General features: G+C 43.3%; 2 protein-coding genes and 1 long non-coding RNA gene across 5 annotated transcripts in view; 2 read left to right on the top strand and 1 right to left on the bottom strand.

Moving 5' to 3' along the window:
* Mybbp1A (MYB binding protein 1a) overlaps positions 1–18,643 on the top strand; it is a 168,411-nt gene that overhangs the window by 36,964 nt on the left and 112,804 nt on the right. The gene's annotated exons all lie outside the window — the stretch shown is intronic.
* Positions 4,142–5,407, bottom strand: LOC137247734 (uncharacterized). Its single transcript, XR_010951884.1, has 4 exons — positions 5,320–5,407; positions 4,675–5,253; positions 4,536–4,614; positions 4,142–4,468 (listed from the first exon to the last, which is right to left on the bottom strand). It is a non-coding gene; the product is annotated as an uncharacterized lncRNA (long non-coding RNA).
* LOC137249359 (acid phosphatase type 7) overlaps positions 5,985–18,643 on the top strand; it is a 28,158-nt gene continuing 15,499 nt past the window's right edge. Inside the window, exon 1 of one of the 3 annotated variants that reach the window (XM_067780749.1) lies at positions 5,985–6,313. In XM_067780749.1, coding sequence (XP_067636850.1) covers positions 6,202–6,313 — 112 coding nt within the window. In that variant the 5' untranslated portion in view covers positions 5,985–6,201. The remainder of the gene's footprint in view (positions 6,314–18,643) is intronic. The other 2 variants (XM_067780752.1, XM_067780751.1) reach the window with 2 other exon arrangements.

Raw genomic sequence — 18,643 nt, 5'->3', positions numbered from 1 at the left:
AGACTTGACTTGGCTTGCGAACTGTCACTTACAGTTCTGTTAAATGAACATTGCATGTTACTGATTACCCAAAACTTAACTTGACTTAGAAGTCTGTTGAATTTTGATTTTCTATGTAAGTTCTAAGTGACGTTTACATTTTGAGATGCCATTTGTTTGTTTCCATTTCATTTTGACATTTTGTCATACAAATTGACATTTATTTAAAAAAAAATTTCAACGCTGATTATGATGCCAGATTTTATGCGCCAAGTGGAGTATAATCGTGGCTAAGTTGCCAAGTTTACGCCAAGTCAAGTCAAGTCTATGCTAAGTATCAGTAATGGGGGCTTAACACACGGCAGTTTGACACTTCGGTCAGTGTCAAACTAGCGTGGAACCCAGTGGAACCTGCGTGGAACATGAGTTTTGACACTGAACGAAGTGTCAAAATTACCGGGGTTGCTTCGTCGAAAGCGACACAGAGAAGCAAAAAAGGGATCGGAATATCAGATATGGGTTGCTGTGATGGTAAATTTTTTGAACGAATTTAGTAGGAAATTTTAAGTGCACCCATATGGGTCCTTCAGAAAATTATAAAAAAGTCTTCAATTGGGGTATCTTAGGACGCGTAGTTATTTCAGTATTAAGAATACAAACACGGGAGTTAAGTTTTTATACCCGTTCAAAAGTTCTCCGCGAAAAACAGTTTGAAACCGAGGTCGACTGCAATAACCCGTCCAAAAAAGCGGAAAGAAAAATGAAAAGACGAGTTTTGCCCTGTTATCAATAGTCCAAAGGCGGAAAAGTATTCGAATTATTGGAACCGAGGCAAACACGCGTCTATTAATACTTCCCCCAACGGTTTTGGCCATGTTTTAGCAATCGTCCCCGGTAATAAAGTATCACAATTTGTTAATTAAAATTGTCCAAAACATATGCATATTAAAAAGAGATGTAATTAAGTGCTCATTTGAACGTAAATAAGGATATTTCTTTGTAATTTTGCAATAAAAATTTTACACAGTTTTCGTTAGCAGCTACTAAATTGTCTTGGACCTAAGAAGTACAACACTGCCAAATAGCATCCACACAAAAAACGAACAAGAACAAGCATTTTATCAGGTGAGCGTGGCTGTGTATGTGCGTGCTGCTACATATCCTACTTGTAGACCTGTACAATGGAAAAAGCGATTTGACAGAAGGTAACCGATAGGCCAGTTAGCCGTGTTGTTGTTGTTGCATTTGTTTTGGTTAGGGGTAACGAAAACATAACTGATAAAGTAACTTAAAAATGTAAATAACATCGAGCAAGAAGGAATGTCGAAAACACAATAGGTAAGAGCGAGAAAGCGAGTCACACGTACACTATTTTGAGAGAGCGCATGTGTTACCTTTTTCCCGACAGCAATGTAAAAATCATATAGATAATTGGTGACCAAGTTATTGGTAACGATTAAGTAATCGATTAGGTAACGGGTACCTGTCTTGTAGGGCAGGTAAAAGCATCAGAGTTGCATTTTACATGTTTTTTCATTCGAAGGTGGTCATAAAATGTCAAACTTTGTTTATGTTTACATTTTTTGTTTATTTACTTTTGATATGAAAATTTATTAGGTAATTCTTTACTTTAGCTCACAACTACTAAAACTCGTCCAAAAATATCGGGAGAGGCGTCAAAAGACGCGCTTTGGACCCAGGACCACGAATCCGAAAACGGAAATTGAAAATTTTATTTCTTTCCAGGTATATTTACAAAGTTGAAAATTTTCATGTGGCTGTTGTAATTTTGATGGTGTTGCGTACCCACAAAAAAAACTGTGGGTAAAAGTGTGTTGCGCGGATATAGATTTGTCTCCCATGGTAATTTTTTAAAAGCGCGGCCGAAGGCCGCCAACGCTGAAAGGTGTTCTGCGCAAAATTGCCATGGATCCCACCCCCGGTTTCGGAGGTACCCGCGGGTCTTTTTTCGGTTTTTCGTTAATATCTTTTGAACGAATTAAAATTTTTATTTTCCGCCTTCGGATTATTAATACTGATGTCAAGACGCGTCGTTTGACACCTCTCTCGATATTTTTGGTAGCGTATTAGCAGTCGACCCCTCAACTAGACTATTACCTGCGCAAAAATACTATGGATTCCACCCCCGGTTTCCGAGCGCTCCTGTGCCATTTTTCAGTTTTTTGGGAATATTTTTTGACAAATAAATTTTTTTATTTTCGCTTTCGGATTCGTCGTCCTGAGTCCAAAACGCATTTTTTTGACACCTCTCCCGATATTTTTGCACGAGTTTTTGCAGTTGTGAGCTAAAGTAAAGAATTATCCCGCAAGATCAAGGAAGAGGAAAAATTGGGAAAAAGCTTGTGGCGTTAGCTTCCCTAAAATGGCTTAATTTTTTCGCTCCATTTTCAGGCCTGTGACCTTATTGTGGGAGCTCAGAGAGTAAATTTGATGCCCAACTCCACTCCATCGCTATATTTACCGTCTTTGATGTAAATATTGTTTCCCGAATGTTGTAAGATAAAAAATATAATATAATGTTATGTATGACTTAGCAGTGCAAATCAAGAGCTTGTAAAAAACGGAAGTTGTCTCATGTTGTTGTTGTTGTTGTTGTGGTAGCGATAAGGTTGCTCCCCGAAGGCTTTGGGGAGTGTTATCGATGTGATGGTCCTTTGCCGGATACAGATCCGGTACGCTCCGGTACCACAGCACCATTAAAGTGCTGGCCCGACCATCTCGGGAACGATTTATGTGGCCACATTAAACCTTCAGGCCATCCCCTCCCTCCCCAACCTCAAGTTCCATAAGGAGCTTAGGGTCGCCAGAGCCTCGTCTGTTAGTGAAACAGGATTCGCCGCGGATAGGTGAGGTTGACAATTGGGTTTGGAGAAGCTATATGTTGCGCTGGCAACCTGCAGGGTTGCGCTACACAGCCCCTTGAATCTGGTATTTTAGTCGCCTCTTACGACAGGCATACCTACCGCGGGTATATTCTGACCCCCCCTAACCCGCTGAGGGTCATTCCTACAGTTATCTACCAAAATATCGACAATACTTTCGCCGCTACAACGTGAAGGAAGGACGAAGGATAAATAATAAAGTCCTTTCTACATGTTCGCTTTTTTTTAAGTGACACCGTTGGAGCGAAAGGTCAATACTTCGCACGGAACAGCTGCAGCACACAAACGGATATGCATGATGTACCACGAATAAGCCGTGAAACCCAGACGCAGTAACCTCCCCTAGTTTCAGGGCCACCATTAGTTTACAAGGAGCGAAAATATGCTATACAAGTATACGCAAAACGGCCCTTATCAGGGCCACCATTAGTCAATAAAGAGAAAAAAATGCTAAACAATTATACCTACGAAAAGCGGCCTTTATCAGGGCCACAAACAGTTTGCGAAGAGAAAATATTGCTAGATAATTATGTTTTAGATGCTATAGATTTACTTTTGGATTATTTATATCATCCATATGATGACAAGAAAAAAACTGGAGTATAACCGATACTGGAGTTCAAAACGGAAATATTCCAAGCCGAACTTTTACCGTAGCAGGTACCGATACCAGATCCAACCTAAAGCCGAAATTGCTACAAAAGCCTCCTGGCTAGAGCCAGAAGGAAAACCCGGAACCGTAATTGAAGTCAGTACTACAACCGAACTAGTATCCAAAAATTAAACCGAATGCAAAATCGGTTCCGAACAGAGGAGCCAAAAGAAAAATTGGATCAAAACAACCATGCAATGGCGCTGAACCCGAAAGTTCTGTGGCAAAGCGACTCATTTGAAATTTTCAACACACCCGTGCTTTTTTTAATTAAAACAGATTACATCTAAAGACATGGAGTACATATCCTTCAAAGAAATCTGCACCTCAAATACCGACACGACGAGTTTCCAACGTTAAACGTTATTATGTATATATGTATCTTCGATATTTATTAGGTTACTAAATTACTTAATTTTTACTTTACAAAATACATGAAATTTTAAAATAAATCAGTACTTATTCATGAAAATACTATTAACTCAGCATTTTGTATACAATCTCATCCCAAATTTTCAACATCTCCTGGAGACAGTAACGTTAGCATTTATACATACATGTATTGAAAATAAGGTCCACTACAAAAAACATTTAGCAATAGCATTTCCCAATATAATTTTAATACTACAAAATAACGACCTTAGGCAGATAAAGTAGGAACAATATAATTCATAAAAAGTTGTAGCTCACTTTACATTAAACTGCTTTGGAATATAAATACATACACTAAAATATGCATACAATACAAAACGGTCCCTTATTTATATATCATAGACAAAATTAATGTTGCGACCATTGGATATTTTCCAAATCAATTGGTTCTAGAACCATCTCCCATAATGGAGACATTTCACGTAAACGTTCGACATGTTTGATGCAGGTATCGGTAATATAATCAACCTCTTCAATGGTGGTAAAACAACCAATACCAAATCTATAAAAATTTAACAATATATTACTTTCAAATTAACTAAACAATTCAGTACGGTAAACTCGTATACCTTATTGAACTATGTGCCAAATCCTCATCAGTTCCAATCGCACGTAGGTTCCAGTGATGCAGAAGTACATGCTGAGGCACTAGACAACGCCACATCTTTTAAGACCATAAGTAATGATAAATTTAATAAACCACTATACCTTTGCTCTGGATCACCATTACATATACCATGTGATAATCTTGAAGTGATGCGATCATATAAACGTTTCGACAGAAAATCTATAAATTTCTTATCATATTCCATTTCTTTGAGTGCAAGATAACATGCAGCACCAAATCCAATAACAATAATCCGAAGGCGGAAAAGAAAAATTTTAGCTCGTTCAAAAGATATTCCCAAAAAACCGAAAAATGAACCGAGTGCTTCGAGACCGGGGTGGGATCCATAGTATTTTTGCGCTTATAAAAAATTAATCTGGGTGGGTCCAACACCGGTTTGGAGACCAAAACTATATCTGCGCAAAACACTTATGTCCACAATTTTTTTTGTGGGTACATTATCATCAACATTACAACGCGCACATGAAAATTTTCAACTTCTTTTGCAAATATCTATTGTCCAACACAAAATAATTTACCTCCGCCTTGTGATTATTGTTGTCGAGGTCAATGCGCGTCTTTTAACACCTCTCTCGATATTTATGGACGCATATTATCAGCTGCCGTATAGCATTACCAAGAGTTGATGCGCTGGAAACGTTGAAGAAGTGATTCAGCTGCTATATGTAAATAAATAATAGCAATAAATTAAATATATGTATATCATTTAAAAATCAGCTAATTACCTTTATTTTCCATTAAAAATGCCTTTTTCCTCCAGCTTCATCAGCAAACCAACTTTTTTCTTTCTTTGTTTTGGCTTTGTTGACGAAAATTACATATCTTCTTCCATCACTTTTGACACAAGAAACTGAATGAACTATTGACAGTTTATGTACAATCGGCAACAACAAAATACACGGGAGGGTTGCATTTTCGCTAATGCTTCTACCTGGTAATTGTACCATGGTTACGACCTTAGCGGCACCAATAATCGATTGCATTGATTCTCATAAGATTGGTCGAATCAGCTGTTATAAGGTTACCGATACGGTTACCGATAAAGTACCATTGTCTCCAGCTTTATTCTGTCCTTACAGCTGGAGTCATTGGTGCCGTATGCCGTATCGCTGTATCCGTATCCCTAACGTAATCAGCTGTTTATCGTTACGACGGTAACCAAAACCCAATTGGTTGGCTACGATACGGTTACGACTTAAGCGGCACCAATAATCGATTGCATTGATTCTCATAAGGTTGGTCGAATCAGCTGTGAAAAGGTTACCGATACGGTTACCGATAAAGCACCAATGTCTCCAGCTTATATTCGTAGAGGTATTCGTTACAAAGTCGTGGACGTAATGAAAGATGTATTGGAAACGTTAAAAAATGCAACCTTGCAATCATTTGCAATTTGCTCATCGCTGTCTTTTGTCTTTCTCTGTTATTTCTTGGTCATCTTTGATTTCTTGATTGGATTTCACAAAGTAAAGGAACGATTTTTATGCAGCTTTCACGGGTAGCCGTTGTGAAACGAAAGAAAATAGTTATACTAGATATATATGTATACTAAGTGCAAAAGAGACTGCAACTTCGGGTTTAAGTGTTAAAACTCATCTGGAATCCCAATGCCTTCGCTGCAATTTTGCTTTGTAATTGTATCGATTGCCAGCGTTGCTGCGCAAAATTTGGACAAAGTTTTTCATTATCAACCGGAACAAGTGCATCTAGCATTTGGTGGTAAGTAGATTTATCATTTAATGCCTAATGTTTAAAATAGGGATGGTTTATAGCATGCCTTCATAAATTTTTCTATTAGTCCACTAAGTCCTTGTTTTTAGATATATTCAAAGTGAGGGGGTAGTTGATCCTTAATTAGATCTGAGCTTGTTGTTGTTGGTGTTGTAGCAATGTTTCGCCCCACCTAATGGCTGCGACCGATCACAAATTGTCATCAATATCCTCTAACGGGAGTCCAAGGAAACTTGCTGTTTCAAAAGGAGTGGACCATAATGAAAGGGGTGTTAAAGGCGTTGGTTCCACATTACAATTAAAGAGATGGTTGGTGTCATGTGGGGACACTTGCAAGCGGGGCATACATTTTGTATGTCGGGGTAGTTTCTGGATAGGTAAGAGTTTAACCTGTTACAGTATCCAGATCGAAGTTGGGCTAGAGTGACTCGCGTTTCCCATGGGAGTGTGCGTTCCTCTTCCGCAAGTTTTGGGTACTGTTCTTTGGGAATTAGATCCCTTATTTGGGGGTCGCCAGGATGTTGTTGTTGTTGTTGTAGCAATGCTCGCCCCACTTAATAGCCGAGACCGATCACAAATTGTCATCAATATCCTCTAACGGGAGTCCAAGAAAACTTGCCGTTTCAACAGGGGTGGACTATAAGGAAAGGGGTGTTAGAGGCGTAGGTTCCACATTACAATTAAAGAGATGGTTGGTGTCATGTTGGGACACATTTCAAGCGGGGCATATATTTTATATGTCGGGGTTGATTCTGGATATGTATGAGTTTAACCTGTTACAGTATCCAGAACGAAGTTGAGCCAGAGTGACTCGCGTTTCCCTGGAGAGTATGCGTTCCTCTTCCGCAAGTTTTGGGTACTGTTCCCTGAGTACTGGATTCACCGGGCAATTCCTGGCATAAAGGACCGACGCTTGTTTGTGGAGTTCACCAAGGACCTGTTTGTGTTTTTTTACTTCATACGGCTGAGTTCTCAGGTGCCGTATTGCCTCAAAATGATTACGGGTATGACTCCTTAAGTCCCTAGACGGTGTTGGCTCATCAATCAGATGTCTGTTGGGATGCCCAGGTTTCTGGGTATTCAACAGGAACTGTTTGGTTAGCATCTTATTTCTCTCCCTGATGGGGAGTATTCTCGCCTCATTATGTAGATGGTGTTCTGGGGACATAAGAAGACAGCCCGTGGCGGTTCTGAGCGCGGAATTTTGCAGGCCTGTAGCTTATTCCAGTGGGTCATTTTTAGGCTTGGCGACCATATAGGGGACTCGTAGCATGCAATCGGCTGGCCAATTGCTTTGTAAGTGGTAATGAGCGTTTCTTTGTCTTTTCCCCAAGTACTGCCAGCAAGGGATTTGAGGCTTTTATTACGGCTCTGGATTTTCGGTACAATTGCGGCTGCATGCTCACCAAAATGTAGATCCTGATCAAATGTTACACCCAAGATTTTGGGGTGTAGGACGGTCGGTAGCGTAGTGCCATCGACGTGGACGTGCAAAATGGTCGACATTTGGGACGTCCATGTTGTAAATAAGATCGACCACCCAGATAATTTGCGGTCCACCTTTTAAGACATGGGGACAGTCGCCGACTATCATTCAAAGCGATCAGACGTGTATTGGTGTTCACTACTGTGCTAAGTACCGCTATTCTATTTACTTTTCAATTCTTTTGTTGTGTCATTCTTACACGATTTGCACGTGTATAATTTCGAGTAACCAAATTTAACAAAATTAAAATTACGGATAGGCCACCAAATCGATTTTCCGCTTTGGCGGATCTCGATGATAATCCAGTAAAAAAGAAAAAAACAAACAGTAAACAATTTGATTTTCCACTACTCCCCCACAAAGCTACCCCAGCCAATAACCCCAAGTTTATCCTAATATCATCTGCTGATAATAATACCAGTCTTTCACAATTAAGCCCATTCGCGATCCAAAAGTGGGTTGAATCTATTTCCATGGAAGTGGAATCGATCTCGCAGATTAGGGACGGCAACCTCCTAATCCTAGCACGCAATGCTAAAGTCGCCGAAAAGTTCTTAAAAGCTAAAACCCTCCTAAATATATGTCCAATCAACGCAAAACTTCACGACAGTTTAAACTCTGTCAAGGGTGTAATATACGCTCCTTGCTTGAAACACGTGCCAGAAGATGAAATCGTAAACGAGATGAAAAGCCAAAATGTCACCGGTGTATATAAATTGTCGCGCCTAATTGAAGGCAAACCCACCATCACCGGACTAATGGTCCTCACATTTGATCTTTTCCGTCTACCAGAATCCGTTGATATCGCCTGGTATAAAGTAAAAGTACAACCTTATATACCTAATCCCATACGTTGCAAAAAATGCCAACTACTTGGACATACCCAAAAACGGTGTATAAAGGACCCAATGTGCAATGGGTGCAACCTCCCACCCCATTCGCCGGAAAAATGTACAAGAACCCTTTGCGCCAATTGCTCTAGTGACCACCAATCATCAGATAGGAAGTGTCCCGAATATATCAAAGCCAAAGAGATTCTCAAAATATTAACGCTAGAGAAGTGCAGCATCGGAGAAGCACGCCGAATGTACAAGGAAAGACTCCCTTTCAAACAACAAGCAGCCTCATACGCTAACATGACCAAAACAAATCCTCCCAAAAAATCCAACACAACAACCCATCCTCCTCAAAAAACCAACACAATATCCAATCCTATCCAAAAAACCAACTCCTCATCCATTTCAGAAACAAATACTAACCCACCACCTTCACAAAATATATACACTACTAAACCAATATCAACCCAAGTAGAAAAACCTCCATCCAACACAACAAAAACAACCGAAAACAACAACATAACCACCACAGAATCAAATAAATCTACCTCATTCTCCACCCCAATTTCCACCACCCCAGAGCCTCACAGCTCGGTCAATTTAACAACTCCAGTTTCCTTATCCCAACAATCTCCAAATATATCCCCATTTTCCCAATTTACCCAAAAATTACTAAAAACCAATGACTATTTTGTCAATATTTCTAAAGACATAGATGACTCTTCCTAAGAAGATCCATAGAAAAAGCTTTATTCTAAACAGCAAACACACCCCCTACATCTCTATATATTATCCTATCGTTTTTGTAAACCCTTGTTTACAAAAATCGTATAGTTAAATTTTTTTTCTGCACTTATGGACTTCAATATTCTTCAATGGAATATGAAAGGTTTCATAAATAACTACTCAGAACTTCAAATACTTCTCAAACACTACAACCCCTACATCATAGCAATCCAAGAAACCCACTGTAGCAATAATTTCACTCCAATACTCCCTAAAGGATACAAAGGCTACTTTACTAACGCCGTCTCAAACACCCAGTCAAAAAAAGGTAGTAGCATTCTAATCAAAGACTTTATACCTCACAAACGAATAAATATTAACACCCAACTTCAGGTGGTTGCCGTCGAGGTTGAAATGAATATTACGTTCACTATTTTGTCCGTCTACATACCACCAAATGAAACCTTTAATAGCAGAGACTTAACAAACATTTTTTCGGCTATTAATACTCCTATCATTGTTCTAGGAGACTTCAACAGTTGGAGTAACTTATGGGGATCTAGTGTGATCAATCACCGAGAAAGACTTGTTGAAAATTCAATTACACAATGCAACCTATGCGTTTTGAATGATGGTAGCGCAACTCACTTTTCCACCCACGCCACTTTTACACATATAGACATTTCACTCTGTTCACCCTCCCTTCTTCCAATAATCGCCTGGCAAACGATCGACGATCTGTACAATAGCGACCACTTCCGAATCATCTTGAAAATTTACTTTAACACAAATAGACCAAGCAGAACTAAATATCCTCCGAAATTCTTACTAAATCCCGCCGACTGGGACACCTTTGCAAGATTGGTAGACCTAGAGCTAGAAATTAGAACTCCTACAGCCGCGACTAATCACGATTCAGCAAACTTCGCTAAAGCCATGCGAGTAGCCGCAAACCAATCTATCCCACAAGCTCGAAATACCAAAAGACATAATGTGGCCTGGTGGAGCAGGGACCTGGTAGAACTAAGATCAAAAAAAAAAATTAAGGCTTGGTACGATTTCAAAAGTAATCCCACTACTCAAAATCTAGTTCTTTTCAAAAAAAAGCAATGCAAAATTCCGTAAAGAAATGAAAATTCAAAAGAAAAATAGCTTTAGGCAGTTCACCGAATCTATTAACCACAACTGATCAAAATACCATTGCAAATATATTTGCCTCCAAATGGTCCGACTACTCCTCTGGCTCCAACTTCCCAAACGAATTTCAATTAGCTAAAAGCCAAGTAATCTATCTTTCCTCAATAACCAACGTTCACACAAAAGCTACGGCCATCGAAACCCAAATAACAACCACAGAGTTAACAATGTGTCTCGGAAAAGCTAATGGGAAAACGCCAGGTTTCGACCGTGTCTCGTATGCCATGATGAAGTCGGCATCTCCTTTTGCCAAGTCCCGTATATTATTACTTTACAATCGAATTTTTGACTGCGGTGTAATTCCACAAAGCTGGAAAACAGCCACAATAATTCCCATCCCTAAACCTAATAAAAACCAACTCTCAACTAGCGGATATCGACCGATCTCACTATTGTCCTGCCTTTCAAAGACTCTGGAACGAATAGTAGCTAATCGTATATCATGGTTTACGGAAACCCTACATCTCGTTGATTATTCCCAAGTAGCATTCAAGCCAAATAGAGGATGTACAGACGCTTTACTTCATATATACCACTACGTGTGCAAAGCACTATCTGCCCGTCATCACGCAACTATTCTTTCGGTTGACTTCGAAAAAGCGTTTGATCGAATTGGTTCACATGTTATTCTCAATTGCCTGCATAACTGGGGCATTGGCCCAAAAATATTTCAGTTTGTCAAATCCTTTTTATCAAATAGACAATTCAGGGTAAGAATTGGTGATACTTTCTCCAACGTCTACCCACTTAATAACGGAATTCCTCAAGGATCTCCCCTATCTGTTGTCCTTTTTTCTATCGCATTTAACGAAATTAGTAAAATTATCAAAACAAACAATTCCATAGAGCACTGTCTCTATGCAGATGACTTGTACATCCTCTGCAAGAGAGATGCTACAGAAACAAAAAACATACTTGAAAATATATCGAACGACATTGTGAATTGGTCTAAATATTTCGGAGCCAAAATATCATTGAGCAAAACAAAAAACTTTCACGTACATATGTAGAAAACGCAAATGCGATTTTAACAATCTAAAAATATCAATTGACAATGTCGAACTAGAGAATGTGAAGCATCTTAAAATATTAGGTATTGTATTCTCCAACAATTACAGATGGAATAACCATTGTCTAGAATTAAAGAAGTCATTAGCTGCCAGAGTAAATTTTATATCATATCTTTCAAGCAAAAAATGTCACATTCACATAAATACATTAATTTATCTCAGTAAGGCACTAGTTTTAAGTAAGATCGACTATGGGCTATACCTTTACGGAAACTCTCCGAAATCCACACTTAAAATATTAAGTCCGAGTTACCATCAAACAGCAAGATTGTGCACCTATGCTTTCCGAACAACACCAGTAAGAAACATCTTGGCAGAGACGAATCTACCCACACTGGAAGAAAGAATCCACCATATAGAGACACGAGTAACTCCCAAAATAATGATTGAATGCGATTCCATTATATATAAAGACGTAAAAATGATAATGCAAAGTTCGCCTGGCAGCAGTCTAAGACTGCGATCTGCTCTGCATAGAATATTCGATACCGCAACAAATTTGGGACTACTATACGTTGAAGAAGAGGCTCAAACTAACAACCCCCCGTGGGTGGTCCGAAAAACATCATGCTACCTCAGCCTGTCCAGATACAAAAAACATAACACACCACCTAGCATATATTTACAACTCTTCCAAGAACGGAAAGCTTACTACGAAGAAAATGAATGGAAATTCTTATACACAGATGGGTCAAAAACCGTAGACAAACCCGCCAGCTACTCTGTCGTAGACACTAACGGTTACGTACTGAGGGTACACAACCTAACAGATATTGCTTCAACTTTCACCGCTGAAGCCGTAGCCATACAGCATGCTATACTTATAGCAATAGAAGAAAACACCAAAATTATCATATGCACCGATAGCCTGTCGGTTTTGAAAGCAGTCCTTAACCCAACAATCTCGTCAAAAACAATTCAGATGATCAGAGATAACCTTATTGATCACAACGAAACACTTAGACTTCTCTGGATACCAGGACATGTAAATATTTCAGGCAATGAAGCAGCAGACACCGCGGCTAGGTTAGGTTAGGTTAGGTTGCAAGGGCTGAGCTGAACACTATGGTAACAGCTCACTACTTAGGCCACCAATGGGCCCATTGTAATACCCTGTACGGTCTCAAAAGAGGGTAGGGACCCTGCCTAAAGCGGGTCAAACCACCTCGTGGAAATTATAAATTTTGCCAGAGCCTTTACTTCATAGCAAGAGACATCAGCTAGGTCATGTAGAAAAGGTTTACCGAGGATAGCCATCATACGCCTACTAAGCGCTGGACAGTGACAGAGAAGGTGCTGGACGCTCTCTTCCTCCTCTGTACATCTGCAGCTGCGACAAAAGTCGAAGGTCGCTACCCCCCTTCTAGCACCGTGCGTGCCTATTAAGCAATGCCCTGTTAGAACCCTTATCAGGGACGATAGAGCTGATTTGTTTAGAGTCAGAAGCGCTTCTGTGCGCCCCTTGTCATATGAGGGCCAGGTTTGCCTGGATGTCTCACACGAAGATATGACTGACCATAGTCCATTTGCGATTCTTAAAGTGCTTGTGCTCACGCGAAGCCTGAAAGTGGCCATGGGTATGCCTACCGAATCATTTCTCGGAAGGATATGGTCGGTGGTGCCCCTTCTGGCCAGCTCGTCTGCTCTGCAATTGCCTTCGATATCACTGTGCCCAGGTACCCATATAAGGCTGATACTGAAGTGCTGAGCCATCTCGTTAAGAGACCTGCGGCATTCAGTGACCGACTTTGCGTTGTCGACGAATGAGTGCAGGGCCTTTAATGCGGCCTGGTTGTCTGAGAAAATAAACACCCGTTTACCATCCTTAGGCATAGACCCGAGATAGTTCACAGCCCTGTGTATTGCCAGCATTTCCGCTTGGTAAACACTACAGTGATCCGGTAGGCGAAAAGAGACCTCTAGACCCAGATGCGGCGAAAAAAGGCCTGCTCCCGTCAAGCTTAGAACCATCCGTGAATATGTTGATGGCACCCGGTACCGTATGTTGTCTGGTATTCCAGTCCTGTCGCGATGGTATATGTATACTGTAATTTTTAACGGAGACGTTATTTGGCGTGCAGTAGTCAGTGCGCGCCGGTATTGGGACTGGGGCGCTCGTGCCCAGGATTGTCGCGTGTCCACCAGATCCATTTGACCAGAGACCTGTTTCCCTTATGCGTAGAGCGGCGATGACCGCTATTTCCTTCGCCACCAGGTCAAGAGGTGGAAGGTATAGCATTGTGTTAAGTGCTTCAGATGGAGTGGAGCCGAGAGCCCCGGTGATGCAGAGTTCCGAACTCCGTTGCACCTTTTGAAGCGTCTTAAGATAGGTAGTTTTAGCTAGTGCTGGCCACCAGACCAAGGCACCATAAAGAAGAATCGGGCGCACAATGGCTGTATAAATCCAGTATGTCACCTTGGGGGAGAATCCCTAGGAGGTGCCAATTTCCCTCTTGCAGGTGAACAGCGCTGCTGCTGCCTTTTTGCATCGCTCCACTATATGGTCATTCCACAATAGCTTCCTATCCAGAATTATACCCAAATACTTGACTCGATCGCTAAACGCTAAAACCGTACCCCTAACTCTTGGCGGTGTTAGATTTGGCACCTTATACCTCCTCGTGAAGAGGACTAGCTCGGTTTTGTCCGGGTTCACTTCCAAGCCTGTGGCTGTGGCCCAGTGCGAGATTTTGGATAGTGCCCCTTCCATTAGGTTGCAAAGAGTTTGCGGAAATTTCTCCGCATGGTGACGCAGATGTCATCTGCATACGCGATCACTTGGTGACCTTCCGATTCCATGAGGCGGAGTAGTTGGTTGACGGTAACCACCCAAAGTAGCGGAGAGAGAACACCTCCCTGCGGAGTCCCTCTGCCGACCGGTCTGCGGATCACACATCCACCTAGCTCAGTTTTAATCTGCCTACGCGTAAGGAGATTGTATATAAACTCCACCAGGCACGCGTCCACCCCCAGATCGGTCAGCGCCGAGGTGATGGACTCAGGGAGAACGTTGTTGAAAGCACCCGCTATATCTAGGAATGCCACCAATGTGTATTCCTTGAGGTCTAGCGACCTTTCGATAGCGGATACCAGTGAGTGCAAGGCCGCGTCAGTTGACCTGCCCTTAGTATAGGCATGCTGTGCTTGCGAAAGAAGCGACGGCTCAATCCTCCTGATGTGATCCTCTAGAAGTCTTTCAAGTGCTTTAAGCAGAAAAGAAGATAGGCTTATAGGCCTATAATCATTTGGTTTAGAGTGGGAGGGTTTCCCTGCCTTGGGAATAAATACCACGTTGACTTCCCTCCACGATACTGGTACGTAATTTAGCCTAAGACAACCTATAAACATCCCTTTAATCCAGGGCCTTATAAGTTCGGCAGTATACTGGAGCTGAGCCGGAAATATTCCATCCGGCCCCGGCGATTTGTAGGGCTTGAAGGTCTGTAACGCCCAATCTATCCTTTTATCGTCTGTGATTTCGCTTATCAGCTGATCATTAGGTGACCCTCCGCTGACAAAACTTGAAGACACGCCCGTTCCTGCTGGGAAGTGCGTATCCATTAGCAGGTTTATGGTTTCAGCGCTGGAGTCCGTCCAGTGCCCATCCGGCTTTTGGACGTAACTTAGCTGAGTTGGAGATTTAGCACCTTCCTTAACCGGGAGGCCGCGGATGCGGATTCAATCCTGCCGCAGAAATCCCTCCAGGAGGATCGCTTTCCATTCCGGATTGCTTTTTTATATATATTTATCTTCGCTTTATAAGCAGCCCATGAGGATTCATGTCCATCATGCTTTGCTTTATTGAAGGCCGCCCTACATCACTCTAAGTTTATCAAGATCAGCCGACCACCATGGTGGTTTGTGTGTTTCCAAAACCTTTTTAGCCGGGCAAGCCCTATCTAAAGCATTCCTACAATTTTGACTGAAATTGTTTACAAACAAGTCTAGCTCCTCTTCGCTTTCTGGGACTCGTACCTCCTCAGATAGCTTTTTACCTACAATCTTCTTATAGTAGCCCCAGTTAGTTCTTCTAATGTTTTGTATATACTTAGGACTTGCGTGCGCCTGCGATATAGAAAAACTTATATATCTATGGTCAGAAAAGGAGTGCTCCTTTAGAACCCTCCAAGAAACGATAAGGTCACTGAAAGAGTCTGCGACCAGTGTTATGTCAAGGACCTCTTTGCGGTTCCTCGTAATGAAAGTGGGATCATTTTCCCTATTACATATACTCAGGTTAGTGCCTAATAGATAGTTGAATAGAGACTCACCTCGGTCATTTGTATCTCTGCTGCCCCACTGGGCGTGATGTGCATTGGCGTCGCCTCCGAGCAACATAAAATCGTTTCGTGGATTTGCCGCTCTCACGAACTCCTTGAAATTATCCGGTGGTAATGAGCCTTGGTGATCGTGCGCTAGGTAGAAGGAGGCGAGTTTAAAGCTCCTCCCTAGCCCCTCGACGCTGACCGCTGTCAAATCCCCATCGCTATAGTTGGGTAGAAGAAAAACATTAAGAGTAGACTTAGCCAATATACATGTGCGAGGCTTACCCTTTTCCTGAGCGCTATAAAGCTTATACGCTGGTGTCCGCAGGCCACAGATCCTATTGCCAATGATCCACGGCTCCTGGACTAGAACGATGTCTACCACACTTGAAGACAGGTGCAGTAGGAGTGCAGCTGATGCTGCTTTGCAGTGATGCAGGTTTATTTGGAGGACCCGGATTGTGCTCTCCCCCGTGAGCGTCGCGTCGGAATCGCCATCCTCCAGAAGCTGACCCTCAGAGTATAACCCTCTGAGAGCCAAGCTTCCGCTCGAACTTGCCGAAGCATAGCCCCCAGCTTCTTCGCCCTCGTCTACCTCCATCTCGTCTTCACTGGGGGGGGGGGGGAGTTCAGCCACCTCCGCACGAGATGCCAAGGCTTCGACATCAGCCTTATAAACCTTAAGGCTTATATTTTCGAAGCCGTATCTTACCCTGAAATCCTGCCTTTTCAACGCTTCGACGCTTGCGCTGTCGAGCAGCAGGACTATCTGCATCGTGGCCCATTCAGTCTTCTCAACGTTAACCACCTTCCAGTTTTGGGTCGGTAGACCCGGGTTGTACTCCTGGATAAGTTCCAGGATATCAGCGGGGTCCGTTGGCGTCACTGGAACCCAGGCTCGCGCCCTTGGTCGTGAGGGGATATCACACGCCTCCACTACCTTGAGGCGCGCGCCCGGATACACCTCCCCTATCAGCGAGACGGCGGCTTTATAAAGCTCCGCCGACCTGGCGTCGTCACACGCAATTAGTTTTATATTGCCCTCGAACCACCCCGCATCGGTATAAGAAGGCGGCGGACCAGGGTTATCTTTCTTGACCTTAACGGCCACAGTAGCGAGCGCTGCCTCGATCCACTTCCACTGCTGTTTCGGGATCCTGCCATCTTCGCTGCTCTCATCCATCACACCAATGATCTGCCGATCCTTGGCTATTTCGGCGAAAGACCGAGTCCAGCCTCCCTGCACCTTGGCCCTTTTCGGCGCCGTAGGGTTGGCTTCATCTATGGACCGCTGGCGCTTCGAGGCTTCATTGCTCTCGACCCAGTCCGATCTGAACTCCGGCAACATTTGCTTCGCCCAAACAAGATCACGCTGAGCGTTTGCCCAGTCCTCCGCGGAAACTTCCCCCTCCCTAACCGGTGAGGAGGCATTCCTACGCAGGATCCGGGCAGCCCAGCGCTTGTCCTGATGACTGGGATTTTTGCCTCCCTTGACCCTGGAGCCGGCCCCCCACACCCCTGGAGCCCCCAGCAGCCAAACCGCTAGACGCTTGACGCTGAGTGGCAGCCGTGCTGGTGGCTACCGGATGGGCGGCAGCCGCCCCAAGGGCCTCCCGGTCGGTGGCCCCTCCCCGAGAGGTACCGGCCTTTGGAGTACCCTGACTGGATTTTACCTCAGCCCTTTCCTGCCTAGGTTTGTCCTTGGCCCTATAGCCGACCCCTCCCTCGTCCTGAGGCCCCCAGCAGTTGACCCACCAGACGCTTGTCGCTGGGTGGAGGGCTTGCTGGTGGAACCCAAGGGAGGGGCGGTAGTGGCACTGATGACCTCCCGGTCAGTACCCCCTCCATGAGAGGTACTGGCCATCGGACTGCTCGAACCGGATAAACTCTCGGCCCTTTTCTGCCTATCTGCCGCTGCAGCAGCGAACCTCTGAGGAGTTCTCTCAGTTCATTTTAGGCCGGGCTGAGCCGTAGCCTTAGCGGAGCAGGCTCCTAACGACTTCTTCTTTGGAGAGTCGCCCTCCTTATAATTTTTTAGAATTTATCCTCCATACTTTATACCCACGAGTAGCGGAGAAGGAGAAAGGTCCACCCGGACAGAGATCCGCGATGTCCGGGTAAGGCTTAATAGCATCGAAGGTCGCCCGGTATTCGATGCACTCCGTTAACGACTGGGCTATTTATGGGCCCCCAGCCAGGCTGATCCTCGGCACGGGTCGTATAACACCTTGATCCAGCCCATTTAAGGAGAGGGGGAGAGAAAAAGGAAGAAGGGAAAAAAGGGTTTGAGGAGAGTGGGAAGAGAGGTTGCCGCTCGAATTAGCCGCCGAAGCGTTACCAGGTGCCACCACGAGGAGGCTCCGCCCCTACATGAGGGATGGAGGGTGTAAAAACACCTACGAGTCGACGATTTGGGGTGACGCCGGTGAGTGCAAGGCGAAAAACACCCCCATGAAAGGCACCCAGACACCGCGGCTAAATCAGCTAGCAACTTGCCTGTAACGGCAGATAGCACCATTGAAAAAAATGATATGCGACGGTTCATTCTACACCGTCTACGACAAGAAGATAAAGAAAAATGGAATAGCTACAACCACCATCACTAAAAATCAATTAACCAAGAACTGGTATCTCCAACCTATCCACCAAACATCTGGAAAAAACAAATTGAAATCTATTCTCGCATTCGCCTTGGGCATACAAGATGTACGCATGAGTATCTGCTCTCAGGAGAGCCT

The sequence above is a fragment of the Eurosta solidaginis genome, chromosome 4 (assembly GCF_040869045.1).
Source record: "Eurosta solidaginis isolate ZX-2024a chromosome 4, ASM4086904v1, whole genome shotgun sequence".
NCBI classification, from domain to species: Eukaryota; Metazoa; Arthropoda; class Insecta; order Diptera; family Tephritidae; genus Eurosta; species Eurosta solidaginis.
Note: the sequence above shows the minus strand (reverse complement) of the source record. Positions and strands in the feature narration are given on the sequence as shown.